Source organism: Culex quinquefasciatus, chromosome 2, assembly GCF_015732765.1.
Source record: "Culex quinquefasciatus strain JHB chromosome 2, VPISU_Cqui_1.0_pri_paternal, whole genome shotgun sequence".
Classification (NCBI taxonomy): Eukaryota; Metazoa; Arthropoda; class Insecta; order Diptera; family Culicidae; genus Culex; species Culex quinquefasciatus.
The window spans coordinates 107,163,709-107,183,935 of NC_051862.1; the positions used below are offsets into that span (position 1 = coordinate 107,163,709).

Consider the following 20,227-nt stretch of genomic DNA (forward strand, 5'->3'; position numbering starts at 1 on the left):
AAACATTGGTTTTCAATTATCACAACGAAAAGCCAAACTTACTACTTCAAAACAAAACGTTCGTTCCCAATATCACAACAACAAGCAAATCATTCATTAAATTCAAGACCGTCAATTAATCAATCCAAAGCGAAACTTTGGACCTGCATCCTGGCAGGTAAACAAAACTGTTGGATTTCACAACACAACAATTCAAGCAAAACAAATGATCTTTCATGAATCAAAAGGTTCGACTTACCGGCCCAGTCACGAAATATTCTAGCAGAGCTGGTTCTGCCAGAATCCTGCTAGATCGGTGGAGCATTTCTGCTAGAATGTTGTAAGAATATCCAGCTCTGTGAGAACTCTGCTAGATTCCTGCTAGAACGTCGTGACTGGGGGACTGTGCCATTGTCGTGATCGGGGACTTTCTTTTATAATAAAAACACAGATATTTTGCAATCAACAAACAACACGTCTTATTCCACAGAAATTAACCACAAAACTGATTTGACAATCTTCATTCTCTCTTTCGCCGACCGCGCGCATCTCGTTGTTTTCTCGCTCGTTGTTCTCTCTCGCAGCTCGCTAGCGCGCTCTCGCACTCAATCCACAATTAGCTAACAAGGCAATATTCAAGAAGGTGCGCACTTTTTGTTGCGCTCTTAACTCTTATTTATGAATTACATCAATCTTATAATAAATACTCATTTAATAATTTATTACATATTCAATCCTGCAACCCATAATCCCTACAGTCACTACTTTCATTGTAAAATCTTTTTATGAGATAAAATATAACTATAGGGTTTATAGGGTTTGGGGCGTTGTTTTTATTGTTTGTATTTTAAATAAATTTATTAAACCTTAAAAAACTGAGGCTATTTTTTCTGGTTGAATACTTATTCAATCAAAGCTAAACAGAAAACCAGGAACAAAAAAAAAGAAGAAGAAGCAGCAGGCAAAACTAACCCGTCCATTCCGTTTCGATTCCGTTTGAATTCCGCTTGAACCGATTTGCGGCGAAAACTCAAACGGAACCGGTTTTTGCGTTTGAAACGGAATGCGTTTTAGAATCTAAAACGAACACTGTTTAGAATTCGAATCGAACTTTTTTCGCTCAAGCGGAATTCTAAACGGAATTCAAACGGAACGCGCTGAGTGGGTAGGATTACACCAGCCCCCTGTCACGGCGGCCATTTTTATGAAACCGATATGTACAACGCAAACATAAAGACAACAAAGAAGAAGACGAACGCGTTGCTGTCAAAATTTGAAAACAAACACAGTGCGCAACCTAGAAAAATGAAGTGCATAATTTCATATTGTTTTTTTTTTTTAAATTTATATTTATTCAGATTTTTTCTTCCATGCACATTCATTCAGTTAAAATAATATTGAGTGTCCAATCACAATCGATGACTTTTCACCTCAATTTTAAATACTAGCAATTTTCATTTATTCATGAAATATTGTAGCTTTCGCTATTCAGTGATTTCAAATGTAGGAGGTCCTACATGTACAAAAGGGAAAAGGGATAACTTAAAACTAACTTATAAACTATATAAAGAGCGGATCAATGCAGCTGAAGACTGCAATGATTTATGTCGAAATGCATCAATTATCTTAATGGACATAACATCCAAAGTGTCAACTTCGGCTAATTGATGAAGTTCACTGGTGCTGAACCAGGGAGGAAGTTTCAGAATCATTTTCAGAATTTTGCTCTGAATCCTCTGAAGTTTTTTCTTCCTGGTTAAGCAACAGCTTGTCCAGATCGGCACAGCATAAAGCATGGCAGGTCTGAAAATTTGTTTATAAATTAACAGTTTATTCTTGAGACAAAGTCTAGAATTCCTGTTTATAAGTGGATACAAACATTTAATATATTTGTTACACTTAACCTGGATAATTTCAATGTGATCCTTGTAAGGAGTTGAAAAAGAATCGCGCGATTGAAAAGTTCTTTTTTGGTTTGCTTTGTTTCGGGCGCGTTTTGGGGGGAATTGGAACGACTGCGGAAAGAGGAAGAGTTCCAAATGTTCGAGAGGTTTCATCGGTGTGTGTGTGCGCCGCAGAGGCACACAAAGTGGAGCGAAAAAGAATCGCCGTCAGTTGAAAAAGAATCGCGCGATTGAAAAGTTATTTTTTTGGTTCGCTTTGTTTCGGGCGCGTTTTTGGGGGGAATTGGAGCGACTGCGGAAAGAGGAAGAGTTCCGATTGTTCGAGAGAATTCATCGGTGTGTGTGTGCACCGCAGAGGCACACAAAGTGGAGCGAAAAAAGAATCGCCGTCAGTTGAAAAAGAATCGCGCGATTGAAAAGTTCTTTTTTGGTTTGCTTTGTTTCGGGCGCGTTTTGGGGGGAATTGGAACGACTGCGGAAAGAGGAAGAGTTCCGAATGTTCGAGAGGTTTCATCGGTGTGTGTGTTCGCCGCAGAGGCACACAAAGTGGAGCGAAAAAGAATCGCCGTCAGTTGAAAAAGAATCGCGCGATTGAAAAGTTATTTTTTTGGTTCGCTTTGTTTCGGGCGCGTTTTTGGGGGGAATTGGAACGACTGCGGAAAGAGGAAGAGTTCCGAATGTTCGAGAGAATTCATCGGTGTGTGTGTGCACCGCAGAGGCACACAAAGTGGAGCGAAAAAAGAATCGCCGTCAGTTGAAAAAGAATCGCGCGATTGAAAAGTTCTTTTTTGGTTTGCTTTGTTTCGGGCGCGTTTTGGGGGGAATTGGAACGACTGCGGAAAGAGGAAGAGTTCCGAATGTTCGAGAGGTTTCATCGGTGTGTGTGTGCGCCGCAGAGGCACACAAAGTGGAGCGAAAAAGAATCGCCGTCAGTTGAAAAAGAATCGCGCGATTGAAAAGTTATTTTTTTGGTTCGCTTTGTTTCGGGCGCGTTTTTGGGAGGAAATGGAGCGACTGCGGAAAGAGGAAGAGTTCCGAATGTTCGAGAGAATTCATCGGTGTGTGTGTGTGCGCCGCAGAGGCACACAAAGTGGAGCGAAAACAGAATCGTCGTCAGTTGAAAAAGAATCGCGCAAATAAAATGTTCTGTTTTTGGTTTGCTTTTTTTTTCGCACTGACATATAGGATAGACCATTAGCGCGCGTTTTTGCATACTTTTTTTTTATTCGATTGTGAGTAGCGAGACCTCGCGGTTACTCTGCAACGTGTTTTCCGAGCCTTTCATTTGATATTTTATTTTTCATAAGTCCTTCTTTTATCATCGTTGATTGGAAGGCACGCCGCCGGTTTAGTTCGTTTAAGTTATTGTTTTAATTTCATTAGAATCGGTTACGTAGTGTCCTGTTTTCTTTTTGTTGATAATCGTGGATCGTAATAATTTATTCCAACTGGCAGTTCTAGTATTAACTCATCAAACTATCGATTTTATGAAGAGTAAAGCGTTTTTTATTTACTAATTTTGAAATTTGCACGCGTTATCTAAATTGTACAATTAGTAAATATATACAGCAATTCCCCACGAAAACAGCATGATTCGAAAAAAAGTTCTCCGATCGGGCTCAAAATTTTTCTGGGGGATCCTTGGCCGAAATAATTAGACCCGTATTTTTTTGTTTGGCCATTAGGGTGACCTACGCCGTGTTAGGGTGGTCCGAAAATGGCAATTTTCGTCGATTTTCGCAAAACCACTTTTTCAAAAATCATATCTCCGCGCCATTTCATCCGATTTTAGCTGTCCTAGACGCAAAAGAAAGGTGATAAGTTTGGCTATTTGGGAAAAATAGTAAGAAGTTTCGAAAATCTAGCTTAACATTTGAAAAGGTCATATGAAAACTTAAAATGCTGTTTTGAAGGTCTCGGGACCAAAGAGCCTATGTATGAAAATATTTTTATCGGATTCCTCGGAAAATTTCACATAACATATCAAAAAATGGTGAAGTTATGTTTTCGATACTCTGAGATACGATTTTTTGAAAATAAAAACTGTGTTTTTCGACGCGCCACGCGCAAAAATTGGAAAATGACGAAAACGGGGAAAAATCGTCTTTTAATTACGAAAATTTTAGTATCCTAACATGTATAGGTCATCGCTGAAATTTTAAAGTTATCGTAGTTTTAGTGAAAAAAGTCGATTTTTTCCCGTTTTCGTCATTTTCCAATTTTTGCGCGTGGCGCGTCGAAAAACACAGTTTTTATTTTCAAAAAATCGTATCTCAGAGTATCGAAAACATAACTTCACCATTTTTTGATATGTTATGTGAAATTTTCCGAGGAATCCGATAAAAATATTTTCAGACATAGGCTCTTTGGTCCCGAGACCTTCAAAACAGCATTTTAAGTTTTCATATGACCTTTTCAAATGTTAAGCTAGATTTTCGAAACTTCTTACTATTCTTCCCAAATAGCCAAACTAATCACCTTTCTTTTGCGTCTAGGACAGCTAAAATCGGATGAAATGGCGCGGAGATATGATTTTTTGAAAAAAAGTAGTTTTTGCGAAAATCGATGAAAATTGCCATTTTTCGGACCACCCTAACACGGCGTAGGTCACCCTAGTAGCCAAACAAAAAAATACGGGTCTAATTATTTCGGCCAAGAATCCCCCAGATAAATTTTGAGCCCGATCGGAGAACTTTTTTTCGAATCATGCTGTTTTCGTGGGGAATTGCTGTATACTGATAAGTCCAGCCCATAGCACTACTGCTCGGTTGGCACGCGTTCGATTTAAAAAACTTTCTAACTAATCAATAATTTATCTTTCCGCAGCCGGCTGCCTAAGATTTAAATTTTTCAACCGATAAACAAAATGCTCATGGTCACATCACTGCCACTCGTGAATCCTGACCTCATACCCATCTACTAACCCCCTCAAAACTCATGTGATACTTTGTCGGAGAAGCAGTCGATTGGGCGGTCTCTATCACTCAAGTATCGAACTAACATTCCCATCCACTTCCCCGTGACTCTACCACTGGTCGTGGCCGGCGCCGGTATTGATCAGCATGATAGGGGCCTTTGAGAAGTTGCGATGCGAGGAAAGATAGCACCCACTCATCTTCCACGGCTCGTGGATGTAACTTCTGGAGGTCCTGGTCAATAACGGAGTAGCAACTGCGGGTGGGCACCTATGCTTATGCTTATGCTTATGCTTATAATTTCAATGTGATCCTTGTAAGTAAGGTTTTTGTCAAAAGCAAGTCCAAGATATTTCACTTGATCCTCCCACTTTAAAATTACCTCATTCATCTTTATAATGTGATGACTTTTTGGTTTAAGAAAATCAGCCCTTGGTTTGTGAGGGAAAATAATAAGTTGAGTTTTTGCTGCATTTGGAGTAATTTTCCATTCTTTCAAATAAGAATTGAAAATATCCAAGCATTTTTGTAATCTTCTTGTGATGACACGAAGGCTTCTACCTTTGGCGGAGATGCTTGTATCATCAGCAAAAAGTGATTTCTGACATCCTGGGGCAAATCAGGCAAGTCAGAAGTAAAAATATTGTATAAAATTGGACCCAAAATGCTTCCTTGAGGGACGCCAGCACGTACAGGTAGTTGATCAGATTTGCTATTCTGATAACATACCTGCAGAGTACGATCCGTCAAATAATTTTGAATAATTTTCACGATATAAATCGGAAAATTAAACCTTTTTATTTTCGCAATCAAACCTTTATGCCAAACACTGTCAAATGCTTTTTCTATGTCTAGAATAGCAGCGCCAGTAGAATAGCCCTCAGATGTGTTGCTCCGAATTAAATTTGAAACTCTCAACAACTGATGAGTAGTTGAATGCCCAAGGCGAAATCCAAACTGCTCATCAGCGAAAATTGAATTTTCATTAATGTGCGTCATCATTCTATTAAGAATTATTCTTTCGAATAATTTACTAATAGATGAAAGCAAACTAATGGGCCGATAGCTTGAGGCTTCAGCAGGATTTTTATCCGGTTTCAAAATCGGAACTACTTTAGCATTTTTCCAACTACTGGGAAAATATGCCAAATCAAAACATTTGTTGCAAATTTTGACCAAGCTACTTATAGTTGCTTCAGGTAATTTTTTAATTAAAATGTAAAAAATGCCATCCTCGCCAGGGGCTTTCATATTTTTAAATTTTTTGATAATAGATTTTATTTCATTTAATTTCATATTGTGAAAACGACTTCCATTAGAAGAAAATAACGACCACGGGACGGATTTCCAAACATAAATTCCCAAAGGACCCTATCCGCCGCAAACTATGAAAAAATGCCATCGCGGGGTGGGACAAAGACGGCTTTGCAAACACAGATTTCGACAAAGCTCAGATTTGTTCGGTCCACTTCGCGATGGACTGTTGTTATGAGTCCAAAAAGGGTAGAATTCTTCATAAGGACGCGATTCCCTCGATCCCCTGCATGAGTCGTTCGGGTGGACCGATAGCGGGAGTGGACCAAACCCCAGCAAACTTGGTTCGTTATTACTTGCCGGAGCCTGCAACGGATCGTTCGGGTGGTCCAGCAGCGCGAGTGGTACAGTCCCCGATGGAGGTAATCGCTGGTCAGGATCGGAACTTGGTTCGGTGCTACCCGGCGAACCTCTCGGCGGGTCAATCGGAGGTAACAGCAGTGGAAGCGGCACATTCGGTGTCTCCAGAAGCAGGGCCGTATCGGAACTTGGTCCGTTACTACCTGCCGGAGTCTGTAGCGGGTCATTCGAGCGGATCATCGGCGGGAGTGGTACAGTCCCCGACGGAGGTAATCACTGGTCAGGATCGGAACTTGGTTCGGTGCTACCCGGCGAACCTCTCGGCGGGTCAATCGGAGGTATCAGCAGTGGCAGCGGCACATTCGGTGTCTCCAGAAGCAGGGCCGTATCGGATCTCGGTCCGTTACTACCTGCCGGAGTCTGTAGCGGGTCGTTCGAGCGGATCATCGGCGGGAGTGGTACAGTCCCCGACGGAGGTAATCACTGGTCTGGATCGGAACTTGGTTCGGTGCTACCCGGCGAACCTCTCGGCGGGTCAATTGGAGGTAACAGCAGTGGCAGCGGCACATTCGGTGTCTCCAGAAGCAGGGCCGTATCGGAACTTGGTCCGTTACTACCTGCCGGAGTCTGTAGCGGGTCGTTCGAGCGGATCATCGGCGGGAGTGGTACAGTCCCCGACGGAGGTAATCGCTGGTCAGGATCGGAACTTGGTTCGGTGCTACCCGGCGAACCTCTCGGCGGGTCAATCGGAGGTAACAGCAGTGGCAGCGGCACATTCGGTGTCTCCAGAAGCAGGGCCGTATCGGAACTTGGTCCGTTACTACCTGCCGGAGTCTGTAGCGGGTCGTTCGAGCGGATCATCGGCGGGAGTGGTACAGTCCCCGACGGAGGTAATCACTGGTCAGGATCGGAACTTGGTTCGGTGCTACCCGGCGAACCTCTCGGCGGGTCAATCGGAGGTATCAGAAGTGGCAGCGGCACATTCGGTGTCTCCAGAAGCAGGGCCGTATCGGAACTTGGTCCGTTACTACCTGCCGGAGTCTGTAGCGGGTCGTTCGAGCGGATCATCGGCGGGAGTGGTACAGTCCCCGACGGAGGTAATCACTGGTCAGGATCGGAACTTGGTTCGGTGCTACCCGGCGAACCTCTCGGGGGGTCAATCGGAGGTAACAGCAGTGGCAGCGGCACATTCGGTGTCTCCAGAAGCAGGGCCGTATCGGAACTTGGTCCGTTACTACCTGCCGGAGTCTGTAGCGGGTCGTTCGAGCGGATCATCGGCGGAGTGGTACAGTCCCCGACGGAGGTAATCGCTGGTCAGGATCGGAACTTGGTTCGGTGCTACCCGGCGAACCTCTCGGCGGGTCAATCGGAGGTAACAGCAGTGGCAGCGGCACATTCGGTGTCTCCAGAAGCAGGGCCGTATCGGAACTTGGTCCGTTACTACCTGCCGGAGCCTGTAGCGGGTCGTTCGAGCGGATCATCGGCGGGAGTGGTACAGTCCCCGATGGAGGTAATCGCTGGTCAGGATCGGAACTTGGTTCGGTGCTACCCGGCGAACCTCTCGGCGGGTCAATCGGAGGTAACAGCAGTGGCAGCGGCACATTCGGTGTCTCCAGAAGCAGGGCCGTATCGGAACTTGGTCCGTTACTACCTGCCGGAGTCTGTAGCGGGTCGTTCGAGCGGATCATCGGCGGGAGTGGTACAGTCCCCGACGGAGGTAATCGCTGGTCAGGATCGGAACTTGGTTCGGTGCTACCCGGCGAACCTCTCGGCGGGTCAATCGGAGGTAACAGCAGTGGCAGCGGCACATTCGGTGTCTTCAGAAGCAGGGCCGTATCGGAACTTGGTCCGTTACTACCTGCCGGAGCCTGTAGCGGGTCGTTCGAGCGGATCATCGGCGGGAGTGGTACAGTCCCCGATGGAGGTAACCGCTGGTCAGGATCGGAACTTGGTTCGGTGCTACCCGGCGAACCTCTCGGCGGGTCAATCGGAGGTAACAGCAGTGGCAGCGGCACATTCGGTGTCTCCAGAAGCAGGGCCGTATCGGAACTTGGTCCGTTACTACCTGCCGGAGCCTGTAGCGGGTCGTTCGAGCGGTTCATCGGCGGGAGTGGTACAGTCCCCGACGGAGGTAATCGCTGGTCAGGATCGGAACTTGGTTCGGTGCTACCCGGCGAACCTCTCGGCGGGTCAATCGGAGGTAACAGCAGTGGCAGCGGCACATTCGGTGTCTTCAGAAGCAGGGCCGTATCGGAACTTGGTCCGTTACTACCTGCTGGAGCCTGTAGCGGGTCGTTCGGGCGGCTCATCGGCGGGAGTGGTCCAGTCAAAAGCGGAAAGTACCGATGCACTATGGGGTATTTCCATATAAGCGAGTGGCCAAAAATATTTTTTTGCTTTTTTGTGACTTTTTTGTGTTTTTTGTACTTAGTATAATAAAAACAAATGAATTTTGATATTTTTCCAAAAAAAAAGTTTAATTTTCGATTTTTTCATATATTTGAGGCCACATGCATTAAAGTGGTGAATTTTAATATTCTTGCTCTGTCTATTTGATGCCCGGAATGGCGGTTTATGCTATGTTAATGTTTCTGATTTCCGTTCAATCTCCCTCCCCTTCTTCTTGAGTAAATCCACCTCTCTTTGAAGACTTCCTCCCAATTAAAATTTGTTTTCGGTGTTTTGAAGCTACAGAACAACATGCGTAGTTTTTCCTCTGTGGTTTTTCCCTGAGTTGCCCAAGCAGCATTTATTGTCGCCAAGCCTTATTTGCAACTAATTCAAAACAATCCAATATTGCTCAGGCAACATGTACGCAACACTCCTGGTGACAAAAAAAGCGCACGACAACAACGCGATTGGCAACAATAGCCAGATAGTTGTGAACGTGTTGCGGCAATGTTTCCTATGCGATGCTAATATTTGTAGGAGAAATTGATGGTGTTGCAACAATGTAACAAATATGTTGCAAATATGTTTCCATTTTGGTGAAATTTATGGTTGCTTGAAATCAATCGTGCACCCGAAATTATTTCAAGCGCAGCAACCCAATCAAACCGTTCTCCGCTTGACGGGTTCATTCCGCTTCGAATTCCGCTTCGAAAATTGCTTCGAAATTTTCTAAACGGAATCTCCGGTTGGACTCCGTTTAGATTCCGTTTGAGCCATTTTAGCACATTAGCGACACCTGCTGGTGTACGGCAGAACCTCGATGACATTTCGCCGCGTTTCGCCGAAGCGGTTTTCTTGTTGATTTTTTTCAATCAAACGTCAAAGTGTTAGGAAAAAAAAGCAAAAAGCAAAACTTGTTCGGTCCTGTTCATTCGCGCCACGTTTTTTCGGGGATTTTTGCTGTTGCTGTGGAAATAATCGAACTGGTGAGTTACGCTACATTTCTAAGGATTTGGACCATTCACCCAATAACAGACGACTCCTCTTTCAGATTCCTAACATTTTGCTAATGCTGGGACAGGCCACCAGAGCCGAACGTGTGCAACCTCCGTCGGGGTTCTCATTCTGCGGTCCACATTCCCGGCGCTTTTGGCGGCACCGAACTCTGCCTTGGTCGACGCCAGTGGCTGGGACGCTTTGGCAGTGATGACCGATTTAGCCTTGGCCGGACTGGTCTTGAGGCGCTTCTGCGGCGGAAGCACGCGTGCAAGATTTTTTTCACAGCACACGTAAGTTTTTTAAACTTTTCATTTATAATCAAAATCAACATTGAAATATTTTTAATTCAGGTGGACAGTCGCGGGGTGTTCCTCGATTTGAACGTTGGCCAACTTTGAATTAAACGGCCGATCTCGATGCGCCCGCTGGAAAATTGTGGCCACTGGAACCAGCCAGCTGCGGAATGTGTGGGCCTAAGGTCGGACCTGTCCTGCGTGCTGAGGGCGACACGTCGTCGGCGACACGATGCTGTCGGTCTAGCTGGTTGGCCAGGAGATCGTACTTTCGACGGGTGAGTTCGAGTGGGATGTTGGAAGTCGTCAACAGCTTGTACTAACGATCGTTCTTTGTTTGTCTCTTTTTCAGAAGAATCCACCGCTTCAACAACACCCAGCGAGGGCTCCTCTAGTGGCCGGTCGTGGCGTAATTGCTCGTGCCCCCTCCGGAGAGTGACACCGTCGTGTCTAAGTTGCCGAACCCGATGGACGGCAAGCTGGCGGTGCTCGTACCAAACGCACCTGACGGTGTCGGCGCCAGCAGTGACGCGGCTTACCCGTTCGAAAGCATGACCCAGGCGCGCATGGTTCAGCGGCGGAGAACACTCGACGACGTCCCAATTCCTTTGTCGTGCCGAACCCTCCGATTGCGTTGGACCGCCAGCACCACCTCCTCCTCCGCCGACCTACCAGGGTAATGGTTTCAGCGGTTAAGAGTGGACCACCTTCGCAGTCGCTGCGACCACCTGCTTGTTGCTAGTGGACCAACTGTAGAACGAATGCTTCATTCCGTAGAGCATGGTGGCTGCAGTAGCTGGGAACTTAAGACCAGCGGACCCACGGCCAAATCAGTGATGCTAGGAGGTGTCGTGCATCGTAACCCAGCTATACCAAGTTGGCAGGATTGCGGATGAGAACATCCCGGGGGAGGCGACGAGCAAGATCTACCTACTGCAGCAGTGGACACCGGTTCGACAGAACACGACCAGCACCATGTCGACGATCCTGCTACCGACGATCGTGGAGAAACTCCTCCGATAGAATCGTAACATCTTCCTGCACGGATCGCCGCCATTCGAATGCCTGCCAATCAACCTAACCTCGGTGCGACGACGACGAGTCTCACTTGGACCAAGCGGCCGCGCTCCAGTCGACGAAATCATCCGATACGATCAACGGCGGCCAAGACGAAAACGATGGAATCCCGCGTAAATCATCCCGGCGTCTAGTACGGTCGAATCATCCGATGCGACTCTCCAAGTCAGCGGACAAGATAAAATAAAATCCACCCGATCGGAACGAAAACCGGCAAGTCTGCAATCGGCTATCCAGATTACGCGGACGTCCAGCAGCAAGAAGCAGCAGAACGAATTTCACATAATCTCCTTTACTAAAGCCTATGTAATTTTGCGAAAAAAAGATGATTAAAAATTGGGAATTTGGGGCTGGGACTCGTGTTTTTATTAATAATTCAAAAGGCGATAAGTACATATAGGAAACCGTCGTCGGGAAACCTGTTATGGTTTTAACTTAAGTACGATAGAAATAATAAAAAATAATCTCAAAGTTTAAACAAAATTTCAATCTGTTTTTTTTCTGATTGAATTTCAATTCAACCAAAACAAAAAAGAAAAATCTCGATACTAAGAAGAAGAAGAAGCAGCTGTCAAAACTAACCCGTCCATTCCATTTCGATTCCGTTTGAATTCCGCTTGAACCGATTTGCGGCGAAAACTCAAACGGAACCGGTTGTTGCGTTTGAAACGGAATGCGGTTTAGAATCTAAAACGAACACTGTTTAGAATTCGAATCGAACTTTTTTCGCTCAAGCGGAATTCTAAACGGAATTCAAACGGAACGCGCTGAGTGGGAAACTTCTAATTAATTTCTCGATAAATATGTTTCCGCTTTGGCTTCGCTACAAAACAAAAATGGATAAGTCTGGAAAAATAAACCAGTCGCATTTTTCGTCGACAACAAACAAAATTGTTTTTCTTAAATGTAAAGAAGATGTATTTCTTTGGCCATTTAAAGTTTACCGAGTAAAATTTCATTCTACTCGTGATTTTTTCATGCGCCCTTAATATTTTTAAAATTTGCTATGTTTTCTAGAGCTATTTTCGTTTGGAAATAAAAATTTTTTGGCAAATATATCTTAAAATTATCTGCTTTTCAATGCAAGTTATGCAGAATGTCAATTCTGTAGAAAAACATCGTAAAAAATGGGTTTAAATAGCTGAAAATTGATTATGATTTTTTTTTCCAATCTACCATCATGGCGCATACAAAAATGGTATGTAAATATTCAAACAGCTGTAACTTTTGAGTGAATTTTTTGATCAATTTGGTGTCTTCGGCAAAGTTGTAGGTATTGTTGAGGACTATTGAGAAAAAAACAGGTACACGGAAAAAAAATTGCAGATTTTTTTATCAACTTTTTTTCACTAAAACTCAATTTTCCAAATCACGTATTTTTTGATTTTCGAGATTTTTTGATATGTTTTAAAGGACAAAAATCCGCAACTTTTGAGCCATAGAGAAACATGGTCCAAAAATCTGCCGCCGAGTTATGAATTTTTGAAAAAAATGTGATTTTTGGAAAAAATCGAAGTTTCATGCAAAAACAAGTTTGACATTATTTTTTAATGCAAAATTGAATTTGAAATCGAAAAGTACTTCACAGATTTTTTGATAAAGGGCTCCGTTTTCAAGATATAGCCACAGAAAGTTTGATTTTAGCGAAATATTTGCAGTTTTTCGATTTTTATAAATATTGACCATGAGTGACCATTTCTAAAAATATTTTTTTTTTAAAAGTTCAGAAAATTTTCTATAAAATTGTCTAAGAGACATTGAAGATTGGACCTCTGGTTGCTGAGATACAGCGGCTTAAAGAAATAGAAACACGAAAATTGAAGTTTTCTAAGTCTCACCCAAACAGCCCACCATTTTCTAATGACGATATCTCAGCAATTAATGGTCCGATTTTCAATGTTAGTACATGAAACATTCGTGAAATTTTGCGATCTTTTCGAAAAAAATATTTTGAATATTTTTAAATCAAGACTAACATTTTAAAAGGGCCAAACATTGAATATTACGCCCATTTAAAATGTTAGTCTTGATTTAAAAAATTATTAACTTTTCAGATATGTAGCAACGATGTTGAAGCTAAATATCCAACACCCCAATTTGTGTAACGTTGTGGTAACATAATGGTAACATAAAATTTGCAAACATTAATTTGTCTATTGAACTGTCAAACGAAATAAAAGATCTCATTTTATTTCAGCGGTGAGATCGTAAATGATGAATTGTGTTTAGAAGGCTCTTTAGAAGGTGTGTTTTAAGAATCTTAATTTCTGGATAGCGAATGTTTCTTGGTAGGTGGTTCTCCTCCCCCTTGCGAAAAATCGAGGGGTGCGAAACGTCGCGGAGTGGGTTCCGTCAGCCCTAGGCTGGTTTCGGCTGTCCCGTACCCCACGGAGGGTGTTGATTTGGGTGGTCACGTAGTGGGGCCACGGCCGGAACCGTGAAAGAGTCTCGCCGGGAAATCTGATGGGCAAGACTGCCCACCGGCGAGAAGCTAAGTGGCTCCGGGTAGGTGGCTCGGACACCTAAGTACTCTTGTCGTGTGTGTGTTGCGGAGGTCGTCAGACTTGTTTTGACTCATCCGCGAAATCTTCCTCGTCATAATCAGCAGAATTATATCATGAATACTGAATTCGTTATTTGCTGATGTGTCTAATTATCGTTTGAAGTCGATAACAGTGTGGAAAAATTTAGTTAGAAGTTCATCTTCATGCCCCAATACTTTTGACTGTAAGAAGTCCGTATGGACAGATTTTTTGGTAGCTTATTTCATTTTTTTAGGCGCTTGCACATTGTGGACTACATTTTTGTGTTTTAATGGTTGCAACAAAACGACAAACTGCATAAAATTTATTTTTTTCATTAAAGATGTGTTTATGTCATGGCCCATGGCAAACGATGTTTACAACTAGTTTTATCAAGGAAACTTTGCTGCAACTAATTTGCAACATTCGCCGCTCAACATGAAGTATGTTTTTTGTTTGTTTCAACATTGGTACAATAATGTCACCGAAACGTTGCATCAATACACAAAATCAAATTGTTGCCACAGCATATAACGGTAACTATTGGATGAAGAACTATGTTTCGATGTAACATTTTTGCAAATTGCAACATTGTTGCTCCCTTGTTGTAACTAAATTTGGACTTAGACGTTTTCAACATGTTGCGCGATGCTGCTTGGGTGATCATGTGATGGTTCTGCAATGTTATTATTATAAAAATACAAATATACTCGAAAGCAGTTCTCACGTTTTCAGAATAGTGCTTCGTTATATCGTACAGGGACACTACGGTATTATTATCCATACTTTCAAAAGAACACAACAACGAACTGATATGAATATTCGACGAATCGTTTCTGTAAAATACTTAGAATAGGAATTTCTAATTTTATTAAACATACTTAGGGTACCAACAAAGTCATGAATATCAAATCAATTTCAAAACATACATAGCAGGTACGTCATTTCTGCCTCCGCAGGTAATTAATGTATACGCGAAATCATTGATTTTCTTGCATGAATCAAAATGTTCAAAATGGCATAACTCAAAAAGTGCACATACCCAGTCACGGCGTTCTCACAGGATTCTTACAGAATTCTACCAGAGCGAAAATATTCTTACTAGAACTATGCCATCAGTTTGCTAGAACGTTGTGAGAATTCTCAAAGAATTCTAGCTCAAATGCAATAACCGGTTCTAGCAGGAGCCGGCGAAATCAACCGGTTCTATAAGAATCCTGCTAGATGCTGCTAGAACTATTCTGACAGGCCAACCTGCTAGAATTCTATAAGAATTTTACTAGAATGAGACGGCAAAATTTTCTGCTGGAATCCTGCTAGAATTGTGTTAGAACTTTAAAGGATGATTATTATCAATAAAAAGTGAGTTATTTTTGATTGCTAGACATTTCTATTCTAGCTATATAAAACAATGCTTCAGGCAGCTTTATTTTAAGATAGTATTCACACTTTACACTTTTCTATAAATGAAGTAGAACCTTAAACTTGAGTAGAACTTATCCACTGCATAAAAAATACCAATATTCCACGACTGCAGTGCATTGATTTCTCTTCCGGAAATGGTTCCTGTGGCGTGTGGTCCGCGTGGTCCGTTTGTTGTTTCAGCGAAGTATGCTACTTGCGTCATATCTGGTCCGAAAAACCCGGCCATTTTTTCCTCGCCGTCGGCATCGGGTTTCGATGTTCTTGGCCACCGTGCTGATATCGTTGTCGTTGTCGGACTAGGTCCGGATGTTCTCCGATGTCACACGGTTCCAGTATCTGTGAGAAAGGCAATAAGCATTTATTTCAAGAAAAAATAATATATATGTATTATTCTTACCACAGCACGGGTGGATAAAGGAAGGACACCGGAACTAAACAGGAACGGCATCTTTTTTGATTGGAAGACCAACCACAACCTGTGCGAACAAGTTCGCTTTCAAGATGGTGGTCGGAAATTGCCAATCGGTTCAGCGAAAATGACGTCATTTTCGCTGGTTTTCCTCTGTCAGAGTCTTCTAACTAAATTCTTACAGATTTCTGTCAGATTTCGCTCTGTCAGAAAATTCCGGCAAAATTCTTACAAAATTCTGACTGGCCTGCTAGAATTATTCTAGCAGGATTCTAGCAGAACAAACTCTGTTAGAATTTCTCGTGACCGGGTAAGTGCACTTTGAAATTTGGAGACAAGTTAGGACATGGTTCAAATTTTAAGCTGCAAAATTTTCAGATCGCACAAATGCACACAAAAAAGTACTCCATTAACAAAGTTGAAAAAAACTAAATTTTGAATAAAAATCCATCTTTTTTTATTATTATTTTTTTAGCCTGTAAAAGTGTGTTTTGTAAAATTACCTTTCTGAATATATATAATGATGCAGGAAAAAATACATAAACAGCTACACAGTACAACTATGAAAAATAATCATTTTTTGACGAAGAACTTCGTCTTAGGGCTCTATACAGGGTAGCAATCCAAAATTTCGCGAAGCGAAATGAAACGCTTTGGTTTCACCTTCCCCTCTCGGCAAATTTCCCCTCTTCTTAGCGCACGCTGGTTGGTTGAACAAACGTTTCCCAATCAGTCAATCGAGAGACGTGAGATTGATGTATCTAAAATCACCCCCACTCTACCTCATAATTTTCGGATCGTCGACGGGCAACAAGCGAATAAGGAGGTATAGGAGAATGGGTGCAAAAAGGCGGGGCATACGTCCCCGAACTAAATCAACAAAAAGCGGCTCGGTCAGTTCCGAAAATTTATTCTGTTGCTGGACGTCGACGAGTCAACATTGGGAGCAGATGGCCTGGAAGCCCGGTAGCAGACGGCTTGGATGGAGGCCCGGGAGCAGATGGCCTGGAGGCATAGACATGCCAGCCGGCATGAGCGGGAGGCAACCACCTAGAGTAGCCGGAGGCCCCGGGGATGTTCCGATAAGGGGACATTTGCGGAACCATAAGAGTTGGGGCAATATGGGTATCAAACTTTAGAGATTTTGATACTGGTAATGAAATTTGACATTTTGGCAGTAGTGGCCACAACCTGCAGTGGCCGGAGGCCCCGGGGATGTTCCGATAAGGGGACATTTGCGGAACCATAAGAGTTGGGGCAATATGGGTATCAAACTTTAGGGATTTTAATTCTGGGCATGAAATTTGACATTTTGGCAGTAGTGGCCGCCACCTGGAGTGGCCGCAGGCCCCGGGGGTGTTCCGATAGGGGGACATTTGCGGAACCATAAGAGTTGGGGCAATATGGGTATCAAACTTTAGGGATTTTAATTCTGGGCATGAAATTTGACATTTTGGCAGTAGTGGCCGCCACCTGGAGTGGCCGCAGGCCCCGGGCATGTTCCGAAAAGGGGACATTTGCGGAAACATAAGAGTTGGGGCAATATGGGTATCAAACTTTAGGAATTTTGATACTGGTCATGAAATTTGACATTTTGGCAGCAGTGGCCACCACCTGGAGTGGCCGGAGGCCCCGGGGGTGTTCCGATAAGGGGACATTTGTGGAACCATAAGAGTTGGGGCAATATGGGTATCAAACTTTAGGAATTTTGATACTGGTCATGAAATTTGACATTTTGGCAGTAGTGGCCGCCACCTGGAGTGGCCGCAGGCCCCGGGGGTGTTCCGATAGGGGGACATTTGCGGAACCATAAGAGTTGGGGCAATATGGGTATCAAACTTTAGGGATTTTAATTCTGGGCATGAAATTTGACATTTTGGCAGTAGTGGCCGCCACCTGGAGTGGCCGCAGGCCCCGGGCATGTTCCGAAAAGGGGACATTTGCGGAAACATAAGAGTTGGGGCAATATGGGTATCAAACTTTAGGAATTTTGATACTGGTCATGAAATTTGACATTTTGGCAGCAGTGGCCACCACCTGGAGTGGCCGGAGGCCCCGGGGGTGTTCCGATAAGGGGACATTTGTGGAACCATAAGAGTTGGGGCAATATGGGTATCAAACTTTAGGAATTTTGATACTGGTCATGAAATTTGACATTTTGGCAGCAGTGGCCACCACCTGGAGTGGCCGGAGGCCCCGGGGGTGTTCCGATAAGGGGACATTTGTGGAACCATAAGAGTTGGGGCAATATGGGTATCAAACTTTAGGGATTTTGATACTGGTCATGAAATTTGACATTTTGTCAGCAGTGGCCACCACCTGGAGTGGCTGGAGGCCCCGGGGGTGTTCCGATAGGGGGACATTTGCGGAACCATAAGAGTTGGGGCAATATGGGTATCAAACTTTAGGGATTTTAATTCTGGGCATGAAATTTGACATTTTGGCAGTAGTGGCCACCACCTGGAGTGGCCGGAGGCCCCGGGGGTGTTCCGATAGGGGGACATTTGCGGAACCATAAGAGTTGGGGCAAAATGGGTATCAAACTTTAGGGATTTTAATTCTGGGCATGAAATTTGACATTTTGGCAGTAGTGGCCGCCACCTGGAGTGGCCGCAGGCCCCGGGCATGTTCCGAAAAGGGGACATTTGCGGAACCATAAGAGTTGGGGCAATATGGGTATCAAACTTTAGGAATTTTGATACTGGTCATGAAATTTGACATTTTGGCAGCAGTGGCCACCACCTGGAGTGGCCGGAGGCCCCGGGGGTGTTCCGATAAGGGGACATTTGTGGAACCATAAGAGTTGGGGCAATATGGGTATCAAACTTTAGGGATTTTGATACTGGTCATGAAATTTGACATTTTGTCAGCAGTGGCCACCACCTGGAGTGGCTGGAGGCCCCGGGGGTGTTCCGATAGGGGGACATTTGCGGAACCATAAGAGTTGGGGCAATATGGGTATCAAACTTTAGGGATTTTAATTCTGGGCATGAAATTTGACATTTTGGCAGTAGTGGCCACCACCTGGAGTGGCCGGAGGCCCCGGGGGTGTTCCGATAGGGGGACATTTGCGGAACCATAAGAGTTGGGGCAAAATGGGTATCAAACTTTAGGGATTTTAATTCTGGGCATGAAATTTGACATTTTGGCAGTAGTGGCCGCCACCTGAGTGGCCGCAGGCCGGGCATGTTCCGAAAAGGGGACATTTGCGGAAACATAAGAGTTGGGGCAATATGGGTATCAAACTTTAGGAATTTTGATACTGGTCATGAAATTTGACATTTTGGCAGCAGTGGCCACCACCTGGAGTGGCCGGAGGCCCCGGGGGTGTTCCGATAAGGGGACATTTGTGGAACCATAAGAGTTGGGGCAACATGGGTATCAAACTTTAGGGATTTTGATACTGGTCATGAAATTTGACATTTTGTCAGCAGTGGCCACCACCTGGAGTGGCCGGAGGCCCCGGGGGTGTTCCGATAGGGGAACATTTGCGGAACCATACAAGTTGGGGCAATATGGGTATCAAACTTAAGGGTTTTCGATACTGGACATGAAATTTGAGATTTCGGCAGTAGTGGCCACCACCTGGAGTGGCCGGAGGCCCCGGGGGTATAACGATAGGGGGACATTTGCGAAACCATAAGAGTTGGGGCAATATGGGTATCAAACTTTAGGGATTTTGATACTGGACATGAAATTTGACATTTTGTCAGCAGTGGCCACCACCTGGAGTGGCCGGAGGCTCCGGGGGTGTTCCAATAGGGGGACATTTGCGGAACCATAAGAGTTGGGGCAATATGGGTATCAAACTTTAGGGATTTTGATACTGGACATGAAATTTTAAATTTTGTCAGCAGTGGCCACCACCTGGAGTGGCCGGAGGCCCCGGGGGTGTTCCGATAGGGGGACATTTGCGGAACCATAAGAGTTGGGGCAATATGGGTATCAAGCTCTAGGGTTTGTGTGTTGTGTCTTTAACACATGGTTCAGAATGACTCTTTGTAATAAATTTTATTGCTTGCAAAATATTTCTTGAAAATTGTTCAATGCCGAAAGATTAACAGAAAATTGATGAAATGATTTCATATCAACTGGCCCGAAAATTTTGCCATCACGATTAGCTAAAGAAGCGTTTGAAAGTTTTAATTGTTATCAAACGTCAAAATACCATGAGACCATCTTTGAGCAAAAATAAATAGATCTTTCGAAATAATTATTTCGTGATTAATTTTGTGGCCCAGAAACGCAAGTATTAAAAACTCTAAAAATTTCATTTACTTTTGTGTCCGAAGTTCTTCGTCATGATGGTAATACCTGTAGGATTACCACTGCACCTTTTTTGTCAAAAAACATGTTTTTTCTTACCATTTTCGCCTTTGAAGGTCTGCATCAGTGAATTTTGAACCTACAACTTTCAAACTCCGGATTTTTCTTAGTTAGAATGTTTATTTTCGAGAAAAATACCAAAAAAATAATTAGAGTATGTCGGTTTTTCGATTTATGGCCGCCTGAAACCCCATAGTGCGATGGGCCTATGAGCACGATGATACTGCACGATCGGGACGTTGTCGGAAACGGCGATGACCCAAAAACCCGTAGAAGGTAATTTTTGTTTGATCATTCATTTTTTAATATTACTATTTTTATTAATCATTTCATAATTTCAGAACACTGCGATTTGTTGGTGACATTCCGGACG

The 20,227-nt window shown here is 43.8% G+C and overlaps 1 protein-coding gene across 1 annotated transcript; it reads right to left on the reverse strand.

The window, feature by feature from the left end:
- Positions 1-7,750: 7,750 nt before the first annotated feature.
- On the reverse strand, positions 7,751-8,721 carry LOC119766179 (vegetative cell wall protein gp1-like). The gene is made up of 2 exons (XM_038250610.1): positions 7,807-8,721; positions 7,751-7,765 (listed from the first exon to the last, which is right to left on the reverse strand). The coding sequence occupies exons 1-2, from the start codon at positions 8,719-8,721 to the stop codon at positions 7,751-7,753; spliced, it is 930 nt and encodes a 309-aa protein (XP_038106538.1).
- Between the last annotated feature and the right edge of the window lie 11,506 nt (positions 8,722-20,227).